Here is a 24,610-nt window from a genome sequence, read left to right on the forward strand (position 1 = left end):
AACAGAATGTGATTGCAGAACTTAAAAGATTGCATATTCAACAAAAGGAATGTCTTGTCCTTCCCCCAGCCTCTGTCTCGAGGGGAAGGCCGAACAAGACAGAGTTGGTGGGGGGGGGGGGGTTACAGTAGAGACATATCTCCCTACTAGAGGGACGGGGTTCAGGTGTTGGAATTTAATCTTCACTGCGTCCGGGATAGCGGAGGAAATAGGGCGGGTTTAAAATGGTCTGCAATCCCACCGCCCGCAAGAAATCGTGTACTGATCACGAGTAGGATGTCTGGAGGGAGATCCATAGCCCGGTTGAACAGTCAAGGACCAAGGGCTCACTAGCCACAAGAATGAGATGCGTAGTGCCATATTAATATATTCTGTAGTTTGAATGTTGCATATTCTGTGTGATGGAAGATCTGGTATTTTTTGCTTTATTATTTCAATATTTATTATGTCCCACACTTTTCCTGAACTTAATCTAAGTAGCATTTGAGGTTTTCGAGGAGGTGAGTCCGAAGATGGCTGTCTCTTGGGTTTTAGCGCCGTGTAATCTGGTAGAAGTCTAACAACCTTTAAGGGCGATCGCCACGTTGATGGAGGCAGCAAGGACCGCTGAAACGTTGGTAAATTTTTATCAGACTACATGGCGCTACAACCCGGGAGAGAGCCATCTTCTTACTTAATCTGGACTAACCTAAATTAAACTGCCCTAACCTCACCTGACCCATAAAACGTTCTCCCTATGCACTTCGTGCAAATAACGCATAATATTTTTTACTTTGCAATCAAATGTTTACGCTGCCTGAAATGTTCAATCCGTGAAAGTTGAATAAGATGATACAATGTAAACTGTTAATGAATTTAAGTGTATAATATGTCGAATTAAACTGACCGAACCACGCGTCTTAGTTCGAATAAAACCTCGCTGTGCTACGATCATTTCCATGGCAAGGAACCACACTCCTCATGACCTACTCTCTGAACAGGAAGACCCTCCATGAAATGAAATCGAAGACATTCGGTTGTGAATGCGTACGAATGCTACGACATCTGGAGGTGTCATGTGTTGAATCGTAATGGGGTTGGCATTTATACAACTCGGCGTTGAAAGGCGTCCATGTCTCATCGCCAGACTGCAGGACACAATCATTGTACTGTGACTTATAAAGAATTCTTCGAAAATATGTCAAGTTTAATTGTGTGGGAACGACGGGAAGACATCAGAATTGCATTCAAAGTGAAATTATGGGCAGAATGAACTTCATAAATACTTACTGTCGTGCAGTTTAGGATCTTTTGAATTTCCGTTTGCTATTTCAGAATGTAAAGATTTAAACAGTTAAAGCTATAAATTTACTTGTTGTTTTGCATGTGTGTGAAACTTGGTTCCTCATATAAAGTGAGCAACATACATTAAGGATATTTGAGACAAGGTTGCCGAGGCGAATGTTTGAACCCAGGAGGGGCGAAGTATCAGGAGGCTGGAGAGAAGCGTATATATAACCAAGGGGTGCATAACTTGTGCTCTTCACCGAAGAATGTTGTCAAGACATCAAATGATGGAGGATAACTGGCACGTATTGGGAAATAAGAAATGCAACAAAATTTTGGTTGAAAGACTTGAACCGAGGAGACCTCTCGGATGGATGACATAATATGGATAATATTTAGGCAGGGTAATATTTAAATAGATCTTTTGGATATCGATGAGGGGGCGTGGGTGGATTTATCTGGCTCAGGATAGGGGCCGATGGCGGGCTTCTGTGAACATGGTAATGAACCTTCTGGGAATTTCGTGACTAGCTGAGCTCGTGAAGGACTGAAAGGAAGAAACGTGGAGTGGAATTTGTGTTTTATCTAGTGCTCTGCGTAAAGACAGTGAAGTTTGCCTACGGACCTAAACGCGTTTTCATGAACGGACTGTACTTGAATTACGTAAGATTATTTTGAGTGACGGTTGTCGTAAAAACTATTTTAGATTTACTCCTGTACCGTACATGAGCAATTACCATTTGAAGATGTATAATTTTTTATTCAAATAGTATAAACGATGTTTCTGTCCATAGACCATGATCAGTTTCCTGGCACAATTCGTAACATTACATTTTTTAAGCAAATTCGTCACACATTTACGTATGAGACCGTTAGCAGCATTCTCTGGGAAACTGTGACTAATTAAGTAACAAGTTTCACTGATAAGACATTAAAAGTGATTAACGTCCTCAAAGCCAATCTAAAATACATGAGTACATGTAAATTGCGAATGTTTTATGACATTAGTTCTTGTTTTTTTAGTCTCAGTGTCGTTGTTACTATGTGCTACTGTCAGTTTGGTACGCTAAGAACTAAACGTAACTCACATTCCACTTTACTTAGTTGGGATCTCCACATTTGTTTTCTCTCCGGATCGATGTGTAGTTTCTGGCGTTGGAATTTGCTGGTTTCTCACTGTCATGACCCTGTCCTGGCCCTTGTAGTAGTGTCAGTATTAATGCATTACCTCAGTTTGGGTTGAAATGTCAGTAACGCGAATCGATGCGTGTAGAATTTCGATGTCGAATAAGCTGCATTTAGAAATTGTTTTTTCTTAAAATTGGCGTACACCGTTCACAGATTCTTTTCACTGCTTTCTTTCTTGCATTCCGACAATCCATGAGACTGCAACGACATCTTTTCCGTGTGCTGACTCAGGACTGTTGTGCTACAGAAGTTGTGTTTCGCCTCGATTGTCAGACGACCGTAACAGCTCTTTTGTATAGCATGCGGACAGTCTAACGTGCAGACAGTACCTCTGAGAGAATTCTCAAATCGATTTCCAAGAAACTCACGTCATGCGTTCCCGAGAGATGTTGAAATTATTGTATGACACACGCGGCAGTGTTTCTGCACGTGAAAACGCATTTAAGAAATTGGATAGGCTCTTGTAACGTTCATGTAGAACAGCGTTCCATTTAAATAATTACAGTAGGCCGCTTGGAGTTATTTTTTTTAAATGGAGTTTTGACGAAGACATAATACCCGTAGAGATTCAGAAATTTAATGAAAAGACGATGGAAAATTAACTCTTTCTTGTCCACATGTGGCTGAGTTGCGTTGAGGATGGAAGATGGCTGTCTTCTGGGTTGCTGCGTCGTGTAATCTGGTAGAAGTTTGCTGACGTTTACCAATGTTTCGGAGGTCCTTGCTGTCTTCATCATCAGGGCGATCGCCCTGCGAAGCAACCCAGAGGACAGCCATGTTTATATTCATCGCCGTGAGAAACTTAAATCTCGTTAAATGAAAATCATTCTAATCAATACTGTTTTATGTATGAAAGAATGTGAAATTACATTAATATTCACACGCGTAAGGTTCCTATGTGAGGTTTAAGCATCTGTACATAACCGATTGGATGATAATGTTTTAAGGCGTTAGGCTTCAGAACGTCTCAAAGCACGTATGGGAGAGTTGAGAAATGAATACCAATTCGTAATCTTCAAATCTCAAGGGAAGAGATCATTTGGAAGCCCTAAATATGGATGTGTGAATAATGTTAAAATTTACCTTTAAAAATTGGATATATTGATATTGGTTCAGAACAGGGACCATGAATAAATCCTCGAGTTACATCAAAGGCAGGTAATATATTGACTGGATGAGCCACTGTTAGTTTCTCATGTAGGACTTCATGGAGGCAGTGAATAAGCTGTTCTGTTAGACTTATATTGTAAGGTTTGTAACAACGTTTTTGGGTGATTGACTATATTTGTACGAAGTTCATAAGGTTGCATTGACTCTTATATCTAATTCACACGCAAGGCTGAGGTTAGTATTATGTAATGCAATGCTGTTTTTCAAATGGAATTCTCAGAATTATGTTCAGTTTATTCTGAAGGACCAACATGTCGTTAGAGAATACAACTATAATTCTGATTACCTAAGTACAAGCCATTCAGAATTTCGTTAGTCTTATAGAGGGTGAATGTTCTGTGCCTTCGGATGTTTTTGTTATGCAATCCCGAAAAACAATTATGCACTTGTACTAAAAATAATCAGTCCTTATTTTGCATTAAAGCAGGTGTTCTTTCTCTCATTTATCCTATGCCTTGTTCCGTACCTCCATTATTGAAAGTGTCTGTACTCCGAAGATTGTTTTAAATCAAATCAGGGACTGGCTCTTAGTTCGTTAATGCACAACATAAGTTGCAGTAGCTCTTATTTCCATATCAAAACGCTTGAAAGAGGATAAGCATAAGAAACTTTTAACAGGTTGCGCGGGACAACGTAACAAAAAAACCAGTAAGCATTCAACATTCGCTTTAACAGGCCATTGGGTCCCTCCAACCTGTAAGTATACGGGGGTGTCCACCTTCAGTTGTGGTCCTTTCGGAATATTTGTCTCGAAACTGAACTTCAGCGTTATGTAAAGAGTGATTCAGAGGCCCCTGTATACCTGTAAGGGCACTTGGTGTTGGATGTAGGAAGTGATTCAGGTGTCTGTGTGTACACACGCGTCCCAGGTAGTGCACGTGTCTTGTGTCACACACTACCGCGTCACTTCCAACATTTGTTGTTCTTGCTAGTGCACAGGAACTTCTGAATCACTTTGTATATCGCAACGAAGGTTACTTTTTGCGTTCAGCAACTTCGTGCAATAGCAGTCTGGGAATCGTTTTAAAATTGCGTATCAGATTCTGCGTATCTGATGAATAGCCTGCCGCAGAGAGATACGGATCTGTATTTTCTGATCGCTCAGACTTTAATGATGTTTATCAGATCTTAAACATAGAAGGTATTGTGTTCCGATATCTGTGCCCAGCCATCAATATGATAACTGAAATCGAGAAAAGGTTCTGTGAACGTATTGTCACCAGATTTAGAGTTTTTATGTGCATTTTAAAAGCCTCAGTTTGAAGTTCGCTTCTTATGATGTTTGTTTTGTTTGCGCTCACCGAGACGTAAACATTATTAGTAATGGCACTATATGGCAAATGTTGTTGTTAGCAAGTGCTGCTACCATTAAGTAGCTTTTAGAATTAGGCCTGTTTGAAATGTGGGTGACGAAAACGTTGAAATAATGTGGTATTTAACAGGCAACAAGAAATTTCATGGAACAGAGTATAATTGTTGAGAAGCTGACAGCCTTTTAAGCTAGTCAGGGATTTTTCTGTCTTTTAACGAATCCATTGCAATGCTTACAATTCGCCGCCACTGGTGCGTTTCATTTTAGTGTCCAGCCTTCTGCACCCTACGTCACTGTGTCGATAATTGTTGGCTTATGCACTAGATTCGTACGAAATTGATACATCCGTGCAAAGGTCCACATGCCCAGCTAGAGATAAGGCTTTATCATCCGCATACGTGCTTGTCTTCGGAGTGGTCTCTTCATTTCAAGTTTCGCTAAAAATTTTGTATGCTTTTTTCATATCTCACATGCGTCCTACATGCCACACCCTTCGTATTCTCCTTGATTTAATTGTCATTGTAACATCTGATGAGAAGAACGGATTATGAAAGCTCTGCATGCAGTTTTCTTAAAATTCCTTAATTTCACCCCTCTTGTGTAAAAATATTATTATCCACAGCGCTATATTCTCAAACACCCTCAATCTGTGATCTTCCCGTTATCCGAGAGACCAAGTTTTACACCCGTACAGAACCATATGTTGATACTACCACGATGCGTGTTCGTCTTCATATTTCACTCACAGCTGCATAACATTTGCATTTGGTGAAATTCTGGTAAATATTAGTAGGAATCAGTTTAGGCCTACTGATAATTCTGCTCTTTCTGACAGTGAGTCTGTAAAATATCGCTGCCTTTTTTACCGTAGGTCTATCAAGCTGTTTCTTCACAATGATATCAGTTTTCCTCGAATCTTGTCGACTTGTTTCTTAACTGATGTGGCTCTGAGTTCTGTTAAATATTACTTGCACACACTGGCACAAAGTCAACACTTTCGTGTTCAAATGATGGAAATTCCCTCCGTATTCGCCATTTTCGATTTGGATAACAGATTAGTGATAGAACCGGCGAATGATAGTATAGTCCATGAATTTCGAAAGCAAAGATAGAGAAGCAATAAGAATCAGGCAATTACACATTTATAAGACGTGATCGTACTCTAAAAACAATATATTGATGAACTGTGTTTAGCGTGAAGCGATCTGCCGAATGTTTCTTAGCACAAAATAAAAAGATGGTTTAAAACCTGCAATTACGTGAGTCGACCTTGGGCAGAAAGTGCGGTAGGCCCAGGTCGGTCTTGTTTACCATATTATTATGTCTAATATCCGTGTAGCCTAGCATATCATTAATATTTATGATATTTGAAATAAATACATGCCGATCACAAACACCGCGCGGTTTAAGGCGTTGGTCTTCACTTCTCGAACTCTTGAGTTCGAATCCCGATGAGGCGTGGGTGTATGTCAGCGTTTTACTGTATTGTGCTGTCCTGAGGCCTCGCGATAGATCGATGCCTCGTCTAAGGAGTCCTGTCGAGTGTCCATAGGCGAATTCGTAATTTCAGAAGTAATTCTGAATTGGAACAGACCGTAATGTTTGTAGTTTGGTTTGAAAAACTTTCTTACCTGCTACCCCCTTCTAACGGACCTGAAACGTCCCTCCAAAGAAAACCGAGGACTTATGTTCTCCCAACTGGATTCGATCCTGTGTTTCTATTTTAGGAGCAGTCTTGAACGTTGTGAGTAAAAGACGGTATTGTAATTGTAATTAGAAATAGATGTGTATGCATACCGATGTATCGGCTTCATGCCGGAACAGAAGCAACGAATATCTCTCTACGTAGACGTCTTCTCTCCCGGAAAGAATTTTTTAAAAAAAATCGCTAGTTATCTCCGGTTGGTTGAGGGTGGAAGTTGTGTGGGTGTCGTGAATCGTTTAATGGCATTGACGTACTCTTATATCTACCCAGCCCCTCGTATTTCTGTACTTCTGGTGAACATTTTTCGAGACTACTAGCTGGATAAGCGTGATCTGCGTGACGGCCAGCGTGGTATAAGCGTTTTCCTCACAGAGACCTTGCACTGTATCTCCTGTGTCTCTGTCTCCTTCCTCTGTCGGCAGTTGCGCCAACTATGGGCTATGTACATACTACGAAGCCATTTCGAGCTCAGTTGCATTGCGACTGCCAGTGAGGTAGTTCCGAGCGAGCGAAGAGGTTGTATTGTTTAACAGCGGTTCGTTCTCAGTATTACGCGAGCAGTGAATAACGTAACTCGGGAGCTCTCGAACTACTTTTAAATCAGTGACAATTATCGTATGGTCCATTTAATCTCACAAGCCGATATAAGAAGAGGAAAATGAACTTGTGAATCTAAATTTGACGGAAAAGTAATGGTAATTTTCCGGTATTGCAGGAAGTCTAGGCTTGAGTTTCTGATAATTGAGAAATGTTTACGTCGTCGTAATTTTTATTAACATTGTTGTTGTTTTGCTTGTTATTTTGTGGCGGCAACTCTAATTACCACATCAACTGTGCGTGTTTGCATCAGACCAGCAGGACAAACATGTGACTACTGAACTGCGTGCTATGTGTATAGTCATCAACAGTTCCTGTTGAAAGCCTCGGATTAATGATTTTTAACTGGTGTTTCGGTAGGTGTTTTAAAACTAATTTTTTAACAAGGCACGTCATGTATTTGTCAGAAAGAAGACAGTTTTCCTAATCACTTTATATTGGCATTAATTCTTATGCAAGTAAGTTAATTAATTTGCTCATTAAACATTATACTCGGTGCATTCTGAACAAGACTTTAGTTATGGTTAATTTTAATGTGAACAACGACGTAGTTAAATACAGTGTTTGCTCATAAGTGTAAATAATAAATAGACGGGATTATGTTTCACTTATTACTGATTTCCTTAGAACAAATAAGCAATTTCGAAAACTGAAAACAATTAATAACATACTTTGACCTCATCTATCATTTGAATGTTGTGAATTAATTAATTATTTGTAACACATTCAGTTGTTAATATAACACATAAAAACTTAGGGAAATTTGTGTGGAATTTGGTTTTTCATGTAACAGTTTGTTTATACCTTGGCGAATGTTTTTAGTGGGCTACGGTGCTATTGACGCCAGGGTGCAAACACAGTTTTGTGTGTGTTAATTATCTAGTTTTAAGATTCTTTCCAATGTGTAAGATGTTAACTAATGAGCCAACCAGAATTTGCCAACAGTTTCCATCAAAATTGACAGTTTAAATATCGGCTATATGCCTAGAGGTCAGTCTTCGAATAGCAGAAAATGCAATTTGATTTTAAATATATTTTTAAAATCCACGGTGTTTTAATTCAAAGCTAACATTCTTAGCGGTTTTATGAACCGTGACTGCTCCAGTATAACTTCTTGACTTTCAACTTGACCGTCTTTAAAATTAGACCGAATATTTTGGTTTCCTTTGCTTTGAAGGTCCCTGGAAGAATCAGCTGTTACTTCTAAGAATAAATATATGAATTTGAATCACCTTGTCTTATCGGAACTCGGTCTGATTCCAGTGAATACAAGGTTCCTCATCGGAGATACCTGAATTTTCCCTAAGGCGGGATTCAACAGATCTGGTTTTGACCAAAGCTAGGCTTTCTTATTGTGACTCCGACACAAAAAAGGCGGTAATGATGATCGAGCACTTGGTATCTTGATGTCTGGCCGAGTCTGTCACATACTTAAAGAGCGGTTATAAATGAGAAGGTTTAATGATGAGATTATGATTTGACGCCGGGAAAACGAAGTATGTGCTCGGAGAAGCACCTTTCTCAGTGCCTCTTTATCCTCTGAGGTTGAAAGCTGAGGCACGGCTGTTAATGTGACCAAAAACGGACATGTATTCTTCTCTCCTGTCAGTCGAATCACGATGTAAATAAAGCACACCGAGAAGTAAATGTACCTGTGTTTAAACGAATGAGTACGGTCCTCTGTGGTGTCCCTTTGTTAAACGACATCATTTTATCTCGTTTTATACCGTTGAGGAATTTAATTGCAATTCCACCTCGTCATTTGAAGCATACTGCCTCACTGATGCATTTCATCCGTGTGAGGAATAATTGATTACGTAGTCGAAACACTTTTCCTTCACCATTCGTAACAAAGTATACCGAGTTGGAAATTGTCTCACGAAATCTAAAACGAGGCCATGAATTTAAAACAGCTTTCATCCGAAGTGTGATCCAAATGCAGTAGAGAAGAATGGAGAGGGGAGAAATAAATATCGCGTAAAATGTTCTACAATATTTTTAATAACGTTTGTGTTTTGTTAGAAATAGCCACGTTCGTGTGATGCGCCACCAGGTAGGCCCAGGAAAGCAAAGGTGCATTGGAATTTGATGGGACACGTCAGATGGTGGTCATGATAAAGAAAAGTGTAGAAGCTCTTATCAGACGCTAGTAAGGAAATTGGTCTGGAAATAAAGGCAGAGAAAATTGCATGGTCCTGTACTGATGCTTCGTCATTATTAGACTGGGAGACAAAATCATCATAGCAAGTAACAGGTCCTATAAAATCCATATTTAAAACATTTGTGAACCGACGATAATAATACAAATTACAATCGTTTAAAAATTATGAGCAGATTAAATTCGCGGGCGGAACGCGTACTATCATGCCGTTCAGAAACTTTGATATTCCCTTTTGCTGTTATGCACTTGATTGAAGTACACGGATTTATAATATTCTTGTTTGTTGTTTTAGACGGGCGTAGAACCCGTGTATCACATTGTAGGAACACAAATTAAGGGTGTAGGATGTTGATCTTATGGGTTGTAACGCTGTGTGGACTTGTCGATAGGTTGAACTGTTTCGGAGAATCATAGTGTCTCCAAACCCTGAAGACCATCTTTAACATCTTGAAAACCTCGAATCCCGTAGATTAAGGGTGTTTGTGAACAGAGTGCTAAGTATAACACGTGTATGTAAGAGGTATGAAGTGACAGGCGATTATAAGAAGGACGAGGACCTTCATAATTTGTACTTGAACGAAGACTTTAATTTTGTCGAGTTCTGACCTTAGTAATGCGATTGCTTGTTGTGTAGGAAATGAGCGCTTGTAGGTTAAGTTGACACGGATTTTGGAAGCACGAAATCTCGTTAATTTTCTCTCGGAATAAGTGACAGTATCAAAGAAGGATTCATTAGATCAATTATTATCCACACATCGAGTAAGTTCTGTGTGTATGCTCCTAATGCTTGCCATTTGCCTCATGCTTCATGTAATTAACAGAGGCTAGAGAAAATTACATAATGAGGAGTTTCATAACGTGTTCTCTTCACTAAATAGCATTAGAGTGATGAAATCAAGGAGGACAAGACAGATGAGACATGCAATTTTCACGGGGGAGACGAGATGTGCGTGCAGAATTTTAGAAAATGGACCGCTTGCGAGATTAATCACATGTACATAATATTTAAGTGGATAGAGTGTAAGGTTCTGGACCCGCCCGATTCATCTGGCCCAGGACAGAGGTAGTTCTCTTGATCGTGTGAGCGCGAGACTGTTTGCTCCTCAGAAATGACTCTCCTACATGAAATTAATTTCTTGCTTCAGATTATGGATCTGAAATGTTTAGTTGTTGCCGCCACAGCTCAGGGACGAGATTAACGAATACGAAACAGGAGTGACAACCACTGGACTACGAAGTTCGGACTAGAAATTTCCTGACACTACAAAGAAATATTATCACGTGCTGCACCAGGTGGCCTTTCTTTCCCTTATTTCTGAGTTTAATTTAGTTTGAATTCTGTAACGTGTGGAATCTTAATTTGTACAGGAAGGCGGGTCGACACAATTCACAATTCTCAGTCCAAATGATGGGAATGTCTCTCTCTCTCTCTCTCTCTCTCTCTCTATCTCTGTCTGTCTGTCTGTCTGGATAAGTGAATCAGTGCACGAAATTTCTTCATTTGGATATTCAGCAAGTACGCGGTTCTGAGGCACCTTAGTGAAATTTGAGTTATTAGTCATACATTGTAACGCCATGACCAATTTTTTTATCGGGAGCTAGACTAATTAATGGTCATGTTGTTTTTGCAGTCTTAATGTCCTTTATTATTAATTATCAGTAATTGTGCCACGTGATTAGTCACTCGGTCAGGTGTTTGTGATGGACAAGGTCATGATGAGAATGATCTCACACCTCCACTCCCTCTTTCTTCAGTATCCTCGTCGTCTCACTCGATGACAACAACAACATTGACATACAGGTCATCACGTTCAAACAGACCACAACCACCTCCTTCCAAATCCTTTCCTGCTTACCATCACCGCTCATGATCGCTTTCTAGTCCCATCCAATCTTCTGAATATCAGTTTTCAGCAAACAATTCACTGTGAACCGAATGAGACATCGCTCTGGTAATTAGATGTCATTGGGATCCTTTGTTTTAATGTTACGTGTCGTTTCTGCGTCTCGTACAGTCCTGTTACTTCATGGATGCCGCTGAATGTTTGCTGCTCAGATTTTTATACCCTGTAAAGTTGAAACGTTGTCGTTAAATAACATGAATTAACACATACGGAAATAATTCCGAGCCTGCGGATTTGCTTGTTTCGGGAAATGGTGGTTTTGCTAAGCTAAAAAGTAGTTGCTAGTGTAGAAATTTGTGATGATCGGCAGAGCGACTTACGAAACCGCTGCTTGGTCCAGGAGAGCCCTACGTGTTTAAAAATGTTGCACTCAACCTCACCTCAGAATGAACTAGAATATCCGCATATGCGTCTATTCATTCTTCCGTTACGCTCCACCTGCCAAAATGAATGGCTTGCACGAGAAAGATATCGATTTTCGAGAGAGATGTGTGGAGCTATAGAAAGAAAGTTTTCTATAGTGAAAGATGTATGTAGATGTAGACTATACAAGGGAGACAGAAACATATCGCCATCTTCCGATGTACGATGAAATTAATAAGTTTACTATTTAACGCAGAGACCTATTTATGAATGATTTATACATCGTGTAGGCTTTGCAACTTGTATATATCGAATCTTAGCCTATAAATATGTCACTTGGAACGAAATTCAAATTGCCTTGTCAACTGGATGATGGTACTTAGTCTCCTTCTTTTATTTCTGTTACGTACTGTGCCTACTTCTGATAAAATGCAGTTCTACCATTTAATGGGGTCCGTTGAATTCTGACTGCGCAAGAATTTATGTCGAGTTAATTCTCTCGATTCCCGAGGTTTGTGTATGTCAGTTTCTGATCGATGCTTACGAGAGAGGATGCTACAGCTCATAGTGCCCGACCATACTGTTTAAATTGCAAGGTCCAGTTGTGTAACAACTTACTCCTGGCAATAACAATAACAAAAAATTTACTGAACCCGTTTCTGTTTGATGGAGGTTTCAGCTGCATACATGCTTTATGCAGTTTCAACTGCTAGAATCGTTATACAAATGACGAATTAGTGGATTTTAAGACACTAGTTATGTTTTACTGAGGAAAATCGCCAAGGACAGCGAGGATAGCTACAAAATATGAAGCAGAAATGCCACTCGTTGTGTACTGCATGTGCTGAGTGAGCTCTAACATAAAATTACGCACAGCCAAACAAGAAAGGTAGAACGTCAGACACAAGTGAACTGCCGATGTAGAGATATTTTGCAAGCAGATTTAGCTTGGCTGTCACTATCTTTTCGTGTGATACTAATGTCTGATCTCATTGTCTTAGTGTTTAGTGTTTCTACGAGTCAGTGGAGGAAGTTGCCATTGTGTAGTTTCTCGTTTCGTCGAACTGGCTTCTGAGTGAAAAGTAACAATAAATGGATTTATTGACAAGTTCCAGTAACTGACCTTCGTACCAACCCCGCATGAAAAAAGGTTTACTCTTATCTTCCCACTGCTTTTGCGCAGACCGAAGGCCACCATAAAGTAAACGGATTGTACCTCTCATGTATTGTTCAGTAATCATACATATGATTACAGTCAAATATACTACTGTTTCGTTAAACATCGTATATTCTGTGAATACAAGATACTGCACGATATTGTTCTTAGAATATTCTGTTGTAAATTTACATTTGGGATAAGCAACTGTAGACAAAGACGAATTCCCTTCTTGTCATTGCTGTAGTAACGCAGAAGAGAGGGTAAATGTGTGCCTGTAGACAGATTGTTCAGAAAGCCCGGATTTACATCCGACATCCATCTCAGGATGTGTTTTGGACGAGTCTGTAATGCAATGTAAACGATTCTGTCACATGTGTTTCAGATTTAAATTGAGTTACATCAACGAACGTCGCGGTTGGGTGGTTCATATTTGGGAGGTCCCGGGTTTAACATAATTGTACGTGCTTGAAACTTGGTTTCTCATTTTGAGGGAAGAATAGAGATTTAGGATGTTTCATAGTATAGTGCTGAAGAAAATATTTAAATCGATGCAAAAGAATGGGGAAAATTTCATAACGAGAAGCTTCTTAATTTGTGATTTAATATTCATATATGGTTAGAGTGTTGAACTCAAGGGCAGGCGGGATATACTAATAGGAATGGTGGAGACGGATATTAGAGGAGGAGACCGTTTTAGATACTTGGGCGGAGACTGAATGATAATATTAAAATGAAGCTTTAAGAAATGTGAACTGGGTTCAGTTGGCTCAGAGGAGGGACCAGTGGAATATATTGATTATCCTCCATAAAACCAATGGAATATCTTGGTCAGCTGGGCGACTCTTAGCGTCTCAAGGATTCTGCTACGATGAGTTACATTGTTTTGAAGTCTCAAGTTTGTAATTTTACAACCTTCCTTAATAATGTTGTTAATCAGCACTTTTCTGTTAGGATCATCTGATCTTGTGCTTTATAGATTAATGGCTTGCAAGGAGTGGAACGTGGATGGACCTGCTTACAAATGCACGTTCTTTGCTGTTCCGAACTGCAGTTGAGACACTTGAAATTATAAAAATTTCGTCCTAATTCTTTGATAGTTAATAAAGGTTAATTAATATCTGTTTCTTCACAAAAACATAACCTATATTCTGTTATATGTTTTTGGGTGCTGGCATCGTGTAGATGTTCATTGTATTTCCGAAGCTTAGGGAATTCTTGTTGAAATTGCACAAAATATTTATTTTGATTTTAGAGGTAATAGATATTCCATTCCATTTAATTTGAAATGTTTTAAACGGTTATAATTGTTAGAAAACACTGCTACTCTTGAAGAGTTACATAATTTTTATTATTTAAATGGTTAATGTACTCCGCTTTGGCGATACTAGTTCCAATAAGAATTGCTTTGCGTGTGTTCCTAGGACGAATAGAAGACGTGGTATGAGGTCTGACTTCTGAGGTTCGAACGATGACTTGTCTAACTCGAAGGCTGATAGTGTAGCTTGCATTACACAGCAGTGACGGATAAGACGTAATATGCCCAATGTTGGGAATATTTACAATTGGGAGGCTAACATGCTTAGGTTTAATAGACTTCTGTAAAAAAAAAATCGACATCGGTATAAATAAAAGGCAAGTTCCAGGAATAATCATCTCACAAAGATCTGCTGATATTTCTGTAAGAAATTTGTCTAACTACTTGGCGCTTAATTCTCATACTGGGATAAAAAGTTGATACTTCGATTCGTTTTTTTTCCATTCAGACAGAAACACTTAAAATAAATGCAGCTGATTACATACAGAGATGTATTTGCTGTTCAATTTGTACAGACTGTGAGTTGGCCGTTTGCATGTTCTTGTCCGCAGTATTGATCTGTCCGGCATGTTGCTTTTATCTTGTTTGATGCTATTCAGAACTTTTTTCGTCATTCAACCCCATATTTTCATACATCTGATGACGTGAAGTATTTAAATGGAGCCCAGCTATTAATTTCAAAAGGAAGCGAAATGTAACCTTGTCCTGAATGTGACTTATTTTGGATTGTTTTGGTTTATAAATCGGTAGTTACTGTTCCCAGCGTGCTGATACAGTAACTTCACAAGCGGAGTGACTAGTCAAGAAATTCGGAATGCAGAATTTCTGTTGATAAGCACTTTTACAAGAACAGCCATTATGAATAAATTATTTTAATGTGTGAGCTGTCTCGCCACTTAGCAAATATTACTGACTTCTGATGAGAATAAATGTAAAGTCGAATTACTGTGAGTGCCTAAGCACCATTAAGTCGCGAGAACGTGCGGAAATTGTGGAAATAAAGGACGAATTTTCAAGTCACAAGATGGGCGGGAGAATTCTGCTTCATGCTTCGGTGACTTTACCCCCGAGGAAGAAGTCCTCTGGGTTCCGGCGACGTTTCGGAGGTGTTCACTGCCTCCATGATCAGGGCGATCGCCTTTGAATTGATAAGGTAAATATTACTGTCACCGTATCTTCAGTATAATTAGAAAATTATCACCGATTTTACAGAGGATCAGCATGTGACATTATGCTGAAGGAGTTGTATACATTACACACCGCTGTACATCATGTATTCAAGATCAATATTATTGATATTATCTTCTTCTCTACGTCTGTCTTTGTCTTCTGTGTGTTCTTCTTTGACGTTTCCCGGCAAAAATTGTGTATGTAGTCATGTTAATGGTTCTAGGCATACCACGTGCCTCGTCCTTCACATCGTATTTAATTACTTTACGCAAACAGTGTTAGGTGAATAAATACCAAGCATGAATATGTTCGTTTCCTGCAGTTAATGCTTACCACATGTATCAGGTTATCCTCCAAAAGGACTTTGTTTTCGGACTCTGGTATGTTCATACCTTAGAGCTGAAGGCCCGAGATTCACACTTTTAATGTAAGTGTCGCAGAATGGAGCACGTGCGAGGGATACGTGAATGAACGTCTTTTAATTTGTTTCTCATGTCGGGCGTGTTTTGTTTGTGCAGTTGTTTCTTATGTGTGTGGGGGTATTTCTGCATCTGTTAATTTTCACTAAGCGATACGAATGTGTGAGGCTGAAAAGAGTTTTGCTTCAAAATATGCTAATATTTGTGATTTAAATTTCCAGAAAATGTAACTGACTACCTTTTATCTGTTTTTACGTTTTTGTTAACAACACTGTTGATAAGATCCTATTCGCCTAAGTTTTTTCTGCGCTAACGAGATTTGCTGTCACAGTATGAAGATTCATAATACCCGGCCTTTGTATAAAATAGCTTGATTATTCTTTTGCTTTCGTCGTATTGGACGACGGTGTCGGTTGTTGAGACTCTGTAGCGTCGAATCCGGCACTTGCCTGAAGAGAGTAAGGAAAACAACGAAACACTCAGGCTTGGGGACTCCCGAATACGAAGCAGGATCCCTGTACACCCGGCCATGACGTTCGGTTCTGCCCTTGTAGAAAATCTAGTTTCCATGACGGGGATTCATTATTCGTGCATTATAACGTATGAAGTATAACGTTATGTTTGGCTCATATCATCAGTCTGATAGTTACGTAGCCTATACGTCGTCGGATACTCCATCTTCCGACTGTACGGAACGTGGTATACACTCGGCACGTTCCTCCCAGATCATCTTTCACCTGCCTCAGCAGGCTGGTACTTGGTCTTTTACCCGGCCTAGTGTGCCTTACTCTCTTAAGGTCATACCTGAAGTCTAATCTTCCGATTTTCCATGGCTGTCGATTTACTTCTTTGTGTTTGGGGTTTCTTGTAAGGTGAAGGGCACTTGTTGTATCTTCTTTGTGTTGTAACCATTGTGTTAGGAGGCTTTCGGTAAATGTTGTATTTCACCGTCCCGATTGTAAGTCGCAGATGACCGTGGCCGGTCAAGTAATGCTCATAAGACAGCCCTACTTTTTGTGTTGAAAGTTGCTTCGCGTTGGCACATATACGTTTAGATACGTAGCGTATATCGTGTGTCCCAGTGAACCGTCCGGCTTCTTTCTTGTCAACACATCTTGAGTTGTTCTTGTCCGCAGTAAAGGTGATAATAATTCGGTTGGGTAGTGTTTACTAATAACAGGAATACCAGAAATATACGCAGTTTTTCCACATGGAATCAAACCACAAGCGTATCTATGGGTCCGCTTATATGGAGGTTTCGTCCCTCCAGAAGTTGGCCACTACTGGGGAAAATGGTGACCGCATGGCGACGCCATCTGTCTGTCAGGGCTTGTCAACACATCTGTTGAGTTGCCATACAACACCAAAATACAGATGTGTTATCACTATGCTAACTGGCTCGTTACCAAAGATTGAAGAATACTACAGTAAGGTAGTCCCGTTAACGCCATGTAGGTCGCTTGGGGTGAGAGGCGATATAGCTCCTACTCATTCTTGGCCTCGGCACCAGATGGGGGTGAGTTGTCAGCATCACGCCCCGGTCGTGTTTTACCCCCGGGAAAGGATCCCGGTACCCATTGTATAGGAGGCTGAGTCTGGACGCAGAGGCTAGAGATAAAATCCTCTGCCCCCGCCTGGGATTACTACAAAGAACAGTAATTAACGAATGCAGCCTCGGCCGAAATTCGACCACAGTATCTCCCGACTCAGAGACAAAACCTGCGTAATACTCTAATGTACGAAGTTTTTTGATAGCCTGTGTTTGTAATCACATTATCTGTAATTTAAATGCGTTATCAGTTTTTCTTTCACTGGAAGAGTGTGCCTTACAGTCTTATCTGTTACGTTATTTCGTTACAATTTGTGTTCTGTTATCACTTGATTTTACTACGTTAAATAACCAAGATTTTCTTTTAAATGTCTATATAGCACTGATTTATCTGTGTTGTGGACATCCTGTCAAACGAACGGATGTAATACCCATTCGAACCTTTCGTGATTTGTTTTAGGGTGGGTTTTTATCACAGCTCGTACAATTTCCCTGAACTCATTACACGTATCTGTTAAATAAATCCCTGATTAAATGGAATCTGAAGTTGTCTGTAACAACAAAAGCTTGAAATTCTTGCCTGTCATGAGTCGGAATAAATCCAGCTCATGTTATAGCTTATTTTACTTAGATCGTCGAAACTTTATCCATCTTTGCCATTGTCTCGTAAATGACCGCTCACCATGAATGTTCTACAGCCGAAGTTTTTAAAACGTCTTACTTCTTTTTGAACCCAAGTTTTTTCGTTTGGACATCCTTTCCAAATGAAGCTAGTAAGCTCTTTTTCTCGGCGTGAGCATTCGGATTTCGCAACAGATATTATTGTTTTAATTGTTATGTTTGCATTTTGATAGAGTGGAACGTGACTATTGGATCTTGGAAAAACACGTGCGAATGCAGTTCTGAAGCCCATTGCTTGTTTCAGGTCGTCATGACCTCTCACGAGGCTTATCTAAACCATATTTAAAAATTCAGTTCCTACCGCTTAATGCTGTTCAGGGAAATAATGACAGTTTATTCTGAGAATCATTCGAAGTGCATAAATACGCTGTGTGGTTAAATGAGGGGTCCGTGATTTTTAACACAGGTGATTGTGCTTCGGTTATTGTAACTGAACGCGCCGTCTCGCACTTTAGGAAGAAGATAACGTAAGTGTTAATGATGAAATGTGACCGAACTTCCTGTAGTTTTATCTGTAATTGCACACTGATAAATGTTTTGTTTTTTTGCTGAGATTAGTGATGAGGTCACTTTTAGCAGTACCTCATGTAGGCCTAAATGAAACCGGGTTCACGTCACAATTTCCTGAATTCTTTCAAGCTGCAGGTCAGGGGTTGGTAAATTACAAATTGCTTCTAGCTAGATTTGTTGTTTGGTTTTGTAATTTGTAGGCTGATCACCCCATAGATAAGTATTTCATTATTTCAAAATCAGCGGAATTGGATAAATGTCCTCTAGGATTTTGTGCCGTTTAGACTGGTATAAGTTTACTGGCGTTTCGGCGACACTTGCTGTCTCCATCATCAGGGCGATGACTGATGCTGAACCAGATTAGAACGCGAAATCTCCCGAAAATTTCATTAAAAATTAAGTAATAGGCATAGTTGTGATATAGGGATGTAATACCAGAACATTGTGAACAGGAATTTGTGACAAATTTGCAAAATAAGGTCAACTAGTGGAAAATTCCCCTCTTCACTCATAATGTAGATAAAATACGTTTTTGCTTGTTTTACTTTGTTCGTGTTTCTATACCTTTGTTAGTATTGATTTCATGTATCGTTAACTGGATTTTATGTAATTTTATTCTGCATTGCGTCGTTGGCACTCATTTGTTTCATACCTGATTGGTGTACTTGTCCCGATAAAATTCTGTAGGTACAAGCGTCAGTTGCTTAATACTGCTTATGAAAATCGCACATGAACTAGTTTGAAAAGATTAATAATGTCCGGTCTCCTTTCTTTCTTTAGATTTCTCCGCACTTCCTTCGCCGTCCTTATTCTCACTTCTTCGCCGCCTTACATAGGCTGTTCAAACATTTATGCCCTTCTTAAGACTTCCATTACCGTATCACACAGGCCCTTTCAACATCTCCGACCACGGTGCATAATTTAGTAAATAATTCTGCCGTCATCTGCTACTCGTTTTCCTACAGCTTGTTTCTATTGTAATTGTGCATAATGAGAAATGACAATCGGTAGGCGTCTTATCCTGTTTGTAAATTACTCTAGGCATGCGCACATTGCAGGACTGCATGGTTTCCTATCACATGTGTTAGATGAATTCAATCACATGTACATAAATTCTTTTAGAGTTTTCATGTGTTCTGTAGCTCGGTTTTTTCAGACCTTGTTAAAATGTTCAGTAAATATGCTTAGTCTAGAATCGTGTTGGCCTTCTTTACAATGCCATTATACTTATAGTTGACTTAAATATGAAGCCGCGTATTATTTAATGTGCATGCATTACGTAATGCTTCCTCGGAAATATTATACCTTTTTAGTGTGTACCTAATACGTTTACAGCCCGTCTCCTATACATACCGTGTACTTTAGAAACGTGAGAAGTGATGGCAACTTTTAATGGGCATCCGTCATATGTGCTATAAATTACGAATTTTTCAGAACTTCTAAGGTAATTGCACCAAATTACATCGAAAGTCTGTAATAACGTTTAGACCTATTATTTGTCTACATAACATGAATACATATTGTTTTGGAACAGACAGATATGCATACATCTGTGCATATTTGCTTGTTTACATACACTAATGAACTTCATGAAACAGAGTCCTTGAGAAGCTGATAACTGCTCAGCTGGTCATTGAATTTCTTGCGTTGAATGGAATTCTGAGATCTGTATACAGGAGCCAGCCGCTGGCATTTACCCTGATCCACTAGAATATATTACACATTCTCATACCCGGTATTAGGCGTAGGCCTCTGATGAAAATCATCGGCACGGAAGAATCAACAGTTTCATTTAAGAGAGGGACTCGGTCGTCGAGTCGGGTCTGTTTGATTTTCTTCTTTGAGCTTCTAATGAACACATAAACAATGATAATAATCCACTTACATAAGTAACGTTTAAATACCAAATCATTTAGGAAGACGTGAGATTTTATTATCCAGTGGATCATAATCTAGACTTCTGCCTTCCGTGTGGCCATCATGCTGCACTGTTAATAATCTATCAGTCGGTACCATATGAAAACAAATATGGACGTAGTCGTCTATGAGTCATAAATTAAGTTTCCATTGAATGTATCACCGACTGGATTTGAAGTTAAAGCTGTTGTAACTTGAGTTTTTCCGTTCTTTTACGTCGCAGTGTTTATTCTAGAATACGGAGTGGTTGGAAGTGTGGGCTAAGTGACGGCATGGCTGATTTTTGAGGTATTAGGAGGCTTTTTCATGACAAATGTGAATGTTATGAGAAACTGACAACACACTATTTATAACAGACTTCGACTGATGTTCATGTGCAAATGACAAAGTAGTTTCGTTTTTCTAGTCAGGGGGCATTCATATTTAATACGTGAATTTCTGTGAAAGGACAGAAGAGAAACTAGAAAATTGTATTGAGAATGATCGGAGTCCCTTAAGGGATTCAATCTTTGGACTCGTTATTTGAAAACTTTCTCCGATGTCTTGTTTCAATTCCTTTGACTTCCGATGCATAACATAGAGCAGGCTTTTCAGTGTGCACGGACGTTGAAGGTTCCAGTGAGTCTAAACAGTCTTTAACACTCCTAACAGGGCAATTTTTGTGTGTCTGAAAAGGGCAGAACCCATGGAAAAAACTGCCATTCCAGAAAATCAATGACTTTTTTTTAACAGTACACTAATTATTTCACGGGTACTGGTTGTACTGACTCGGCATGGTGTCTAGTGCTTGCTGAGTTTCAGATTTAGCTCTTCAGTGTATTTGGGTGATTTAGATACGCTGGGTTTATTAAAGAAACATTTATAAATCCGATGGGCTGGTCACCGTGATTCTTTTGATACCAAGTGCCCATGAAATAGTGACTGTAAGAACTGAGCCACAGGTGTGGGAGAAGTGAGCATTCGCTTTGTCCTGTGGAAACCGTGTTTTAGGGAGTTCGTATGGTAGGTACTGACAGACGTTTCGGAGGCAGAGACCTGAAACGTTGGTAAATATCTACCACATCGCAATGATAACCTGAAAATTTTGTACATGTTTCACAGTCGCGACGTAATGTTCAATGTTGATTCTGTCATTGATGAAGGCAACGTAGAGATTTTTCTTTGATATTGGAGCTCATGAGGATAGTTTATCGACCATATTCTAGGTTTCTGGTAACTAATGTATCTATCTAAATGGATTCAGGCGCCGTGTTTCTAGAACCAGCAGAGTTCCCCGTCATCAAGATTGAACCGACTGTAGTGCGGTTGATCTGGCAGTTTTATTCGTATTGAGATGCCTGAAATAGATGTTATATTTTAATTTTTTACTGCAACTGAAAATGTCTTCTGGCAGTTTTACAAATTGCAGAAATTTGTAATAAGAAATCTCTGTTTGAAGTGGAAGTCATCATAAATATCCAGAAAGAAATACTGTGTGTTCGAAAAGAGACGCAACCCATTGACGAAACGCTTCCTCCTGACTTAATTAAGCCAAATAATTGTGTAGTCTTAAGGAAAGAATGTTGGTCTTTGAAAGTTACATAAAACGAAACACAAGAACTGGTCGAAGTTGCATAATGACCACTATTTTCAATAATTGATCTGGCTTAGTATCAGTTTATTCCGTGTCTAGTGTATTTTTCAACACACACCGTACATTTACTCAAGTAAGAAGCACGTGTAAAGACGTTACCACACTTTTAATTTTTTCCGCCATTGAAAAGCGAACGAAAATCACGTGGGTTTTGTTTACCCTTGCTGCATATTTTAATGAAGTTGTGTATATGCTTCACACACACAGATGTTTGCATGTCTAATTCAGTTTTATAGTGCAGTCAAGGTGACTCGTCTTATGAGACAGAACCTTGCAGCAAAGTACGTGACTATAGGAAAAATGTGCCCTAAAAACTGTGTAAGGGGCGAAACATGAAGCAAATGATCTCATAAATTATTCCTGAAGGCGACTGTCTTCTGTGATATTGCGTGTATTTTTGTACAATGTGACCGACGTTTACTGCCTCCACCATCAGGGAGACGTCGTCGAAATTGACCGACGTTACAGAGGAGATCGCCCTTATGAAGGCACCTCTGAAACGTTGGTCATTTTCTGTGAGACTTCACGGCCCAACATGCCGGAAGACAGTAATTTTCATACTCGCGTCGTGAGAACCTGAAATATCATAAAATTATTTTTGTTCTCAAAATTTCATATGTAGGTGGGGTCATGGCGCAGTGCATCTGAGAGCACAAACTTCGTGCGAAGTAACTTTCTAATCGGGAAGTAGGCAACTGGGTAACTTAAGGTCTTCAGCGATTGCTGTTGGCTACAAGTCAAACGATGGATGAAGTCGTGACTTCCTTGAAGATGCAGAGGCGAGATCTCGGCTCCATTAGTCACTTAAATTTGCAGTGCCTTTACGAGTTGATAGTAACTCGAAGAAATTAATTTCCTGCTTTCAGCCAACCCGAGATTTAATTATAGTGTTCACGAAAGCGTACTGTTTGTCCTTTCATTGGCCGTTTGAATACAATTGTCACCTCGCACGCGATTGCTCGAATATCCATTTGGATATTATCCTCCCATTTACGTTAAGATTTTTATGCGATCTTTTACCTAGAGGTATCTTGTCATACATTTTGTATGCATTTCTTATTTTCCTCATACCTGCTGTGTGTTAATGTCGTCATAATTGATTCCCATAATTCTAGTTGAATTTTTATTACCTTCATGAGCTTATGATTTTTCTTTCGCGATTAACGCAATTCGATTTGAGTTTTTCGACCCCACTTTGGAAGCTACTGGTATAACGGCTACGTTTTTCCCTTTGCGATGACGAAAAAAAAGGATCTTTTCCACAGGAATGACGTGGAAGGATGTATGTACGCAACGTGAAACGGACAATTCAGAATTTTTGAGTGTTGATCGTTGGATGAATGTGACAGCCGAAGTCAAGACACGCGAAAGTGATGTTTGTTTTAAAAAGGCCCACTTTGTACGGACACATACGTTAAGTAGTTGTAGGCAAATGGGAAAAAATGTTAGTGATGGCCTATTTTATTTTCATGAAGAATAAAGTATTTGCAATCTCCTCAGACAGGACTATCGGAACACTTTCCTCCAGTCTCACTCTTGGAGCTGAAGGTATCCCACTGATCTATGTTATACCGCTGTATGAGAGCTAACAGACATGATTTCCTGTTTGTTATTTACTGGGAGGAATGGAGGGAGGATTCCAATTCCTGTACATTGGCGCCTTGTAGTCTTATAGGTGATTACCAGCGTTTTGGAGTAAACGCTGAAGACTTAGGATAAGATTATAGACTCCTCAGAGAATTTGGGAACCAGCTGCAATACTGCAGATATATTGAGTCATGACCCAGAACAACAGAATCCAGATTTTTAGAGCAGCGGAAATATCCAAACTTGTATAATTTACTTTCATCTAACCACACTCATTTAATTTGTACTAGCCTTGATTTTAGCGGAACCAAGCTTAACCGCGCAAATACAGAAAAGAAAAGGTTTGAAGCAACAGCGAACTGGGCGTGTACCCCACACCGTTTAACGCTGGGACCACCGTTTCATGTTCTGCCTGGTACAGATACGTCGCTTTTATCAGCGTCGTTTTGTGAGGTGTTGCAATGTTCTGGGCTCCATCCAAGCGATATTCACAGCTTGGCTTAAAAGTCATTTTAGGTGATTTAACGACATCATTCAGTTGCAAACGTTGCAGAGCTTTGAGCGTCGAATGAGATGAAAAGATGATCGTGAAGCTGGAAAGGATTTGGAGGCGGTTGTGTCATATTTTACTGTACTGCCTTACCATTTGCCTAGAGTCGCTGAGAAATCGTGACCGGGATTAGAACTTGATGCCTTCAAAATGTAAATATGGAACGTTACCTATACACCAATTTGCTCGATCGCTTGTGTTTGCGATTTATTTAATGACGCCGTTAATAGCTCCGACTGAATGCTTTGCTTGTCTTTATATGGATTTTGGGAAACTTACCGGGAAGTAATCGTGATCTTGATCGGCAATCAGTATTTTTCCTGAAAAGCGCTAATATCTTTATGATTACGAGTTTGGTAATGATATTTTGTAAAAAGTAATGATAATGCAGTTAAGAGGACGACGTATCTAAAAATAAATTAAACTTCAGGATTTGGTCATTTTAATAAACATT

General features: G+C 39.5%; 1 protein-coding gene across 6 annotated transcripts in view; it reads left to right on the forward strand.

The window, feature by feature from the left end:
- The window catches only part of Pde11 (Phosphodiesterase 11), a 189,479-nt gene that overhangs the window by 105,720 nt on the left and 59,149 nt on the right, over positions 1–24,610 (forward strand). Inside the window, exon 1 of one of the 6 annotated variants that reach the window (XM_087359142.1) lies at positions 7,114–7,594. The exons of 3 other annotated variants lie outside the window; for them this stretch is intronic. Coding sequence is in view for 1 of the 3 variants with exons in the window: in XM_022066692.2 (XP_021922384.1) it covers positions 7,573–7,594 (22 nt within the window). In the remaining 2 variants the exon portion in view is untranslated. Of the gene's footprint in view, positions 1–7,113; positions 7,595–24,610 lie in introns of those variants that run through there. 2 more of the 6 variants (XM_022066690.2, XM_022066692.2) reach the window with 2 other exon arrangements.

This window comes from Zootermopsis nevadensis, unplaced genomic scaffold, assembly GCF_977971745.1.
Source record: "Zootermopsis nevadensis isolate Lab colony 2312 unplaced genomic scaffold, Znev_1.0 Znev_ptg000030l, whole genome shotgun sequence".
Taxonomy (NCBI): Eukaryota; Metazoa; Arthropoda; class Insecta; order Blattodea; family Termopsidae; genus Zootermopsis; species Zootermopsis nevadensis.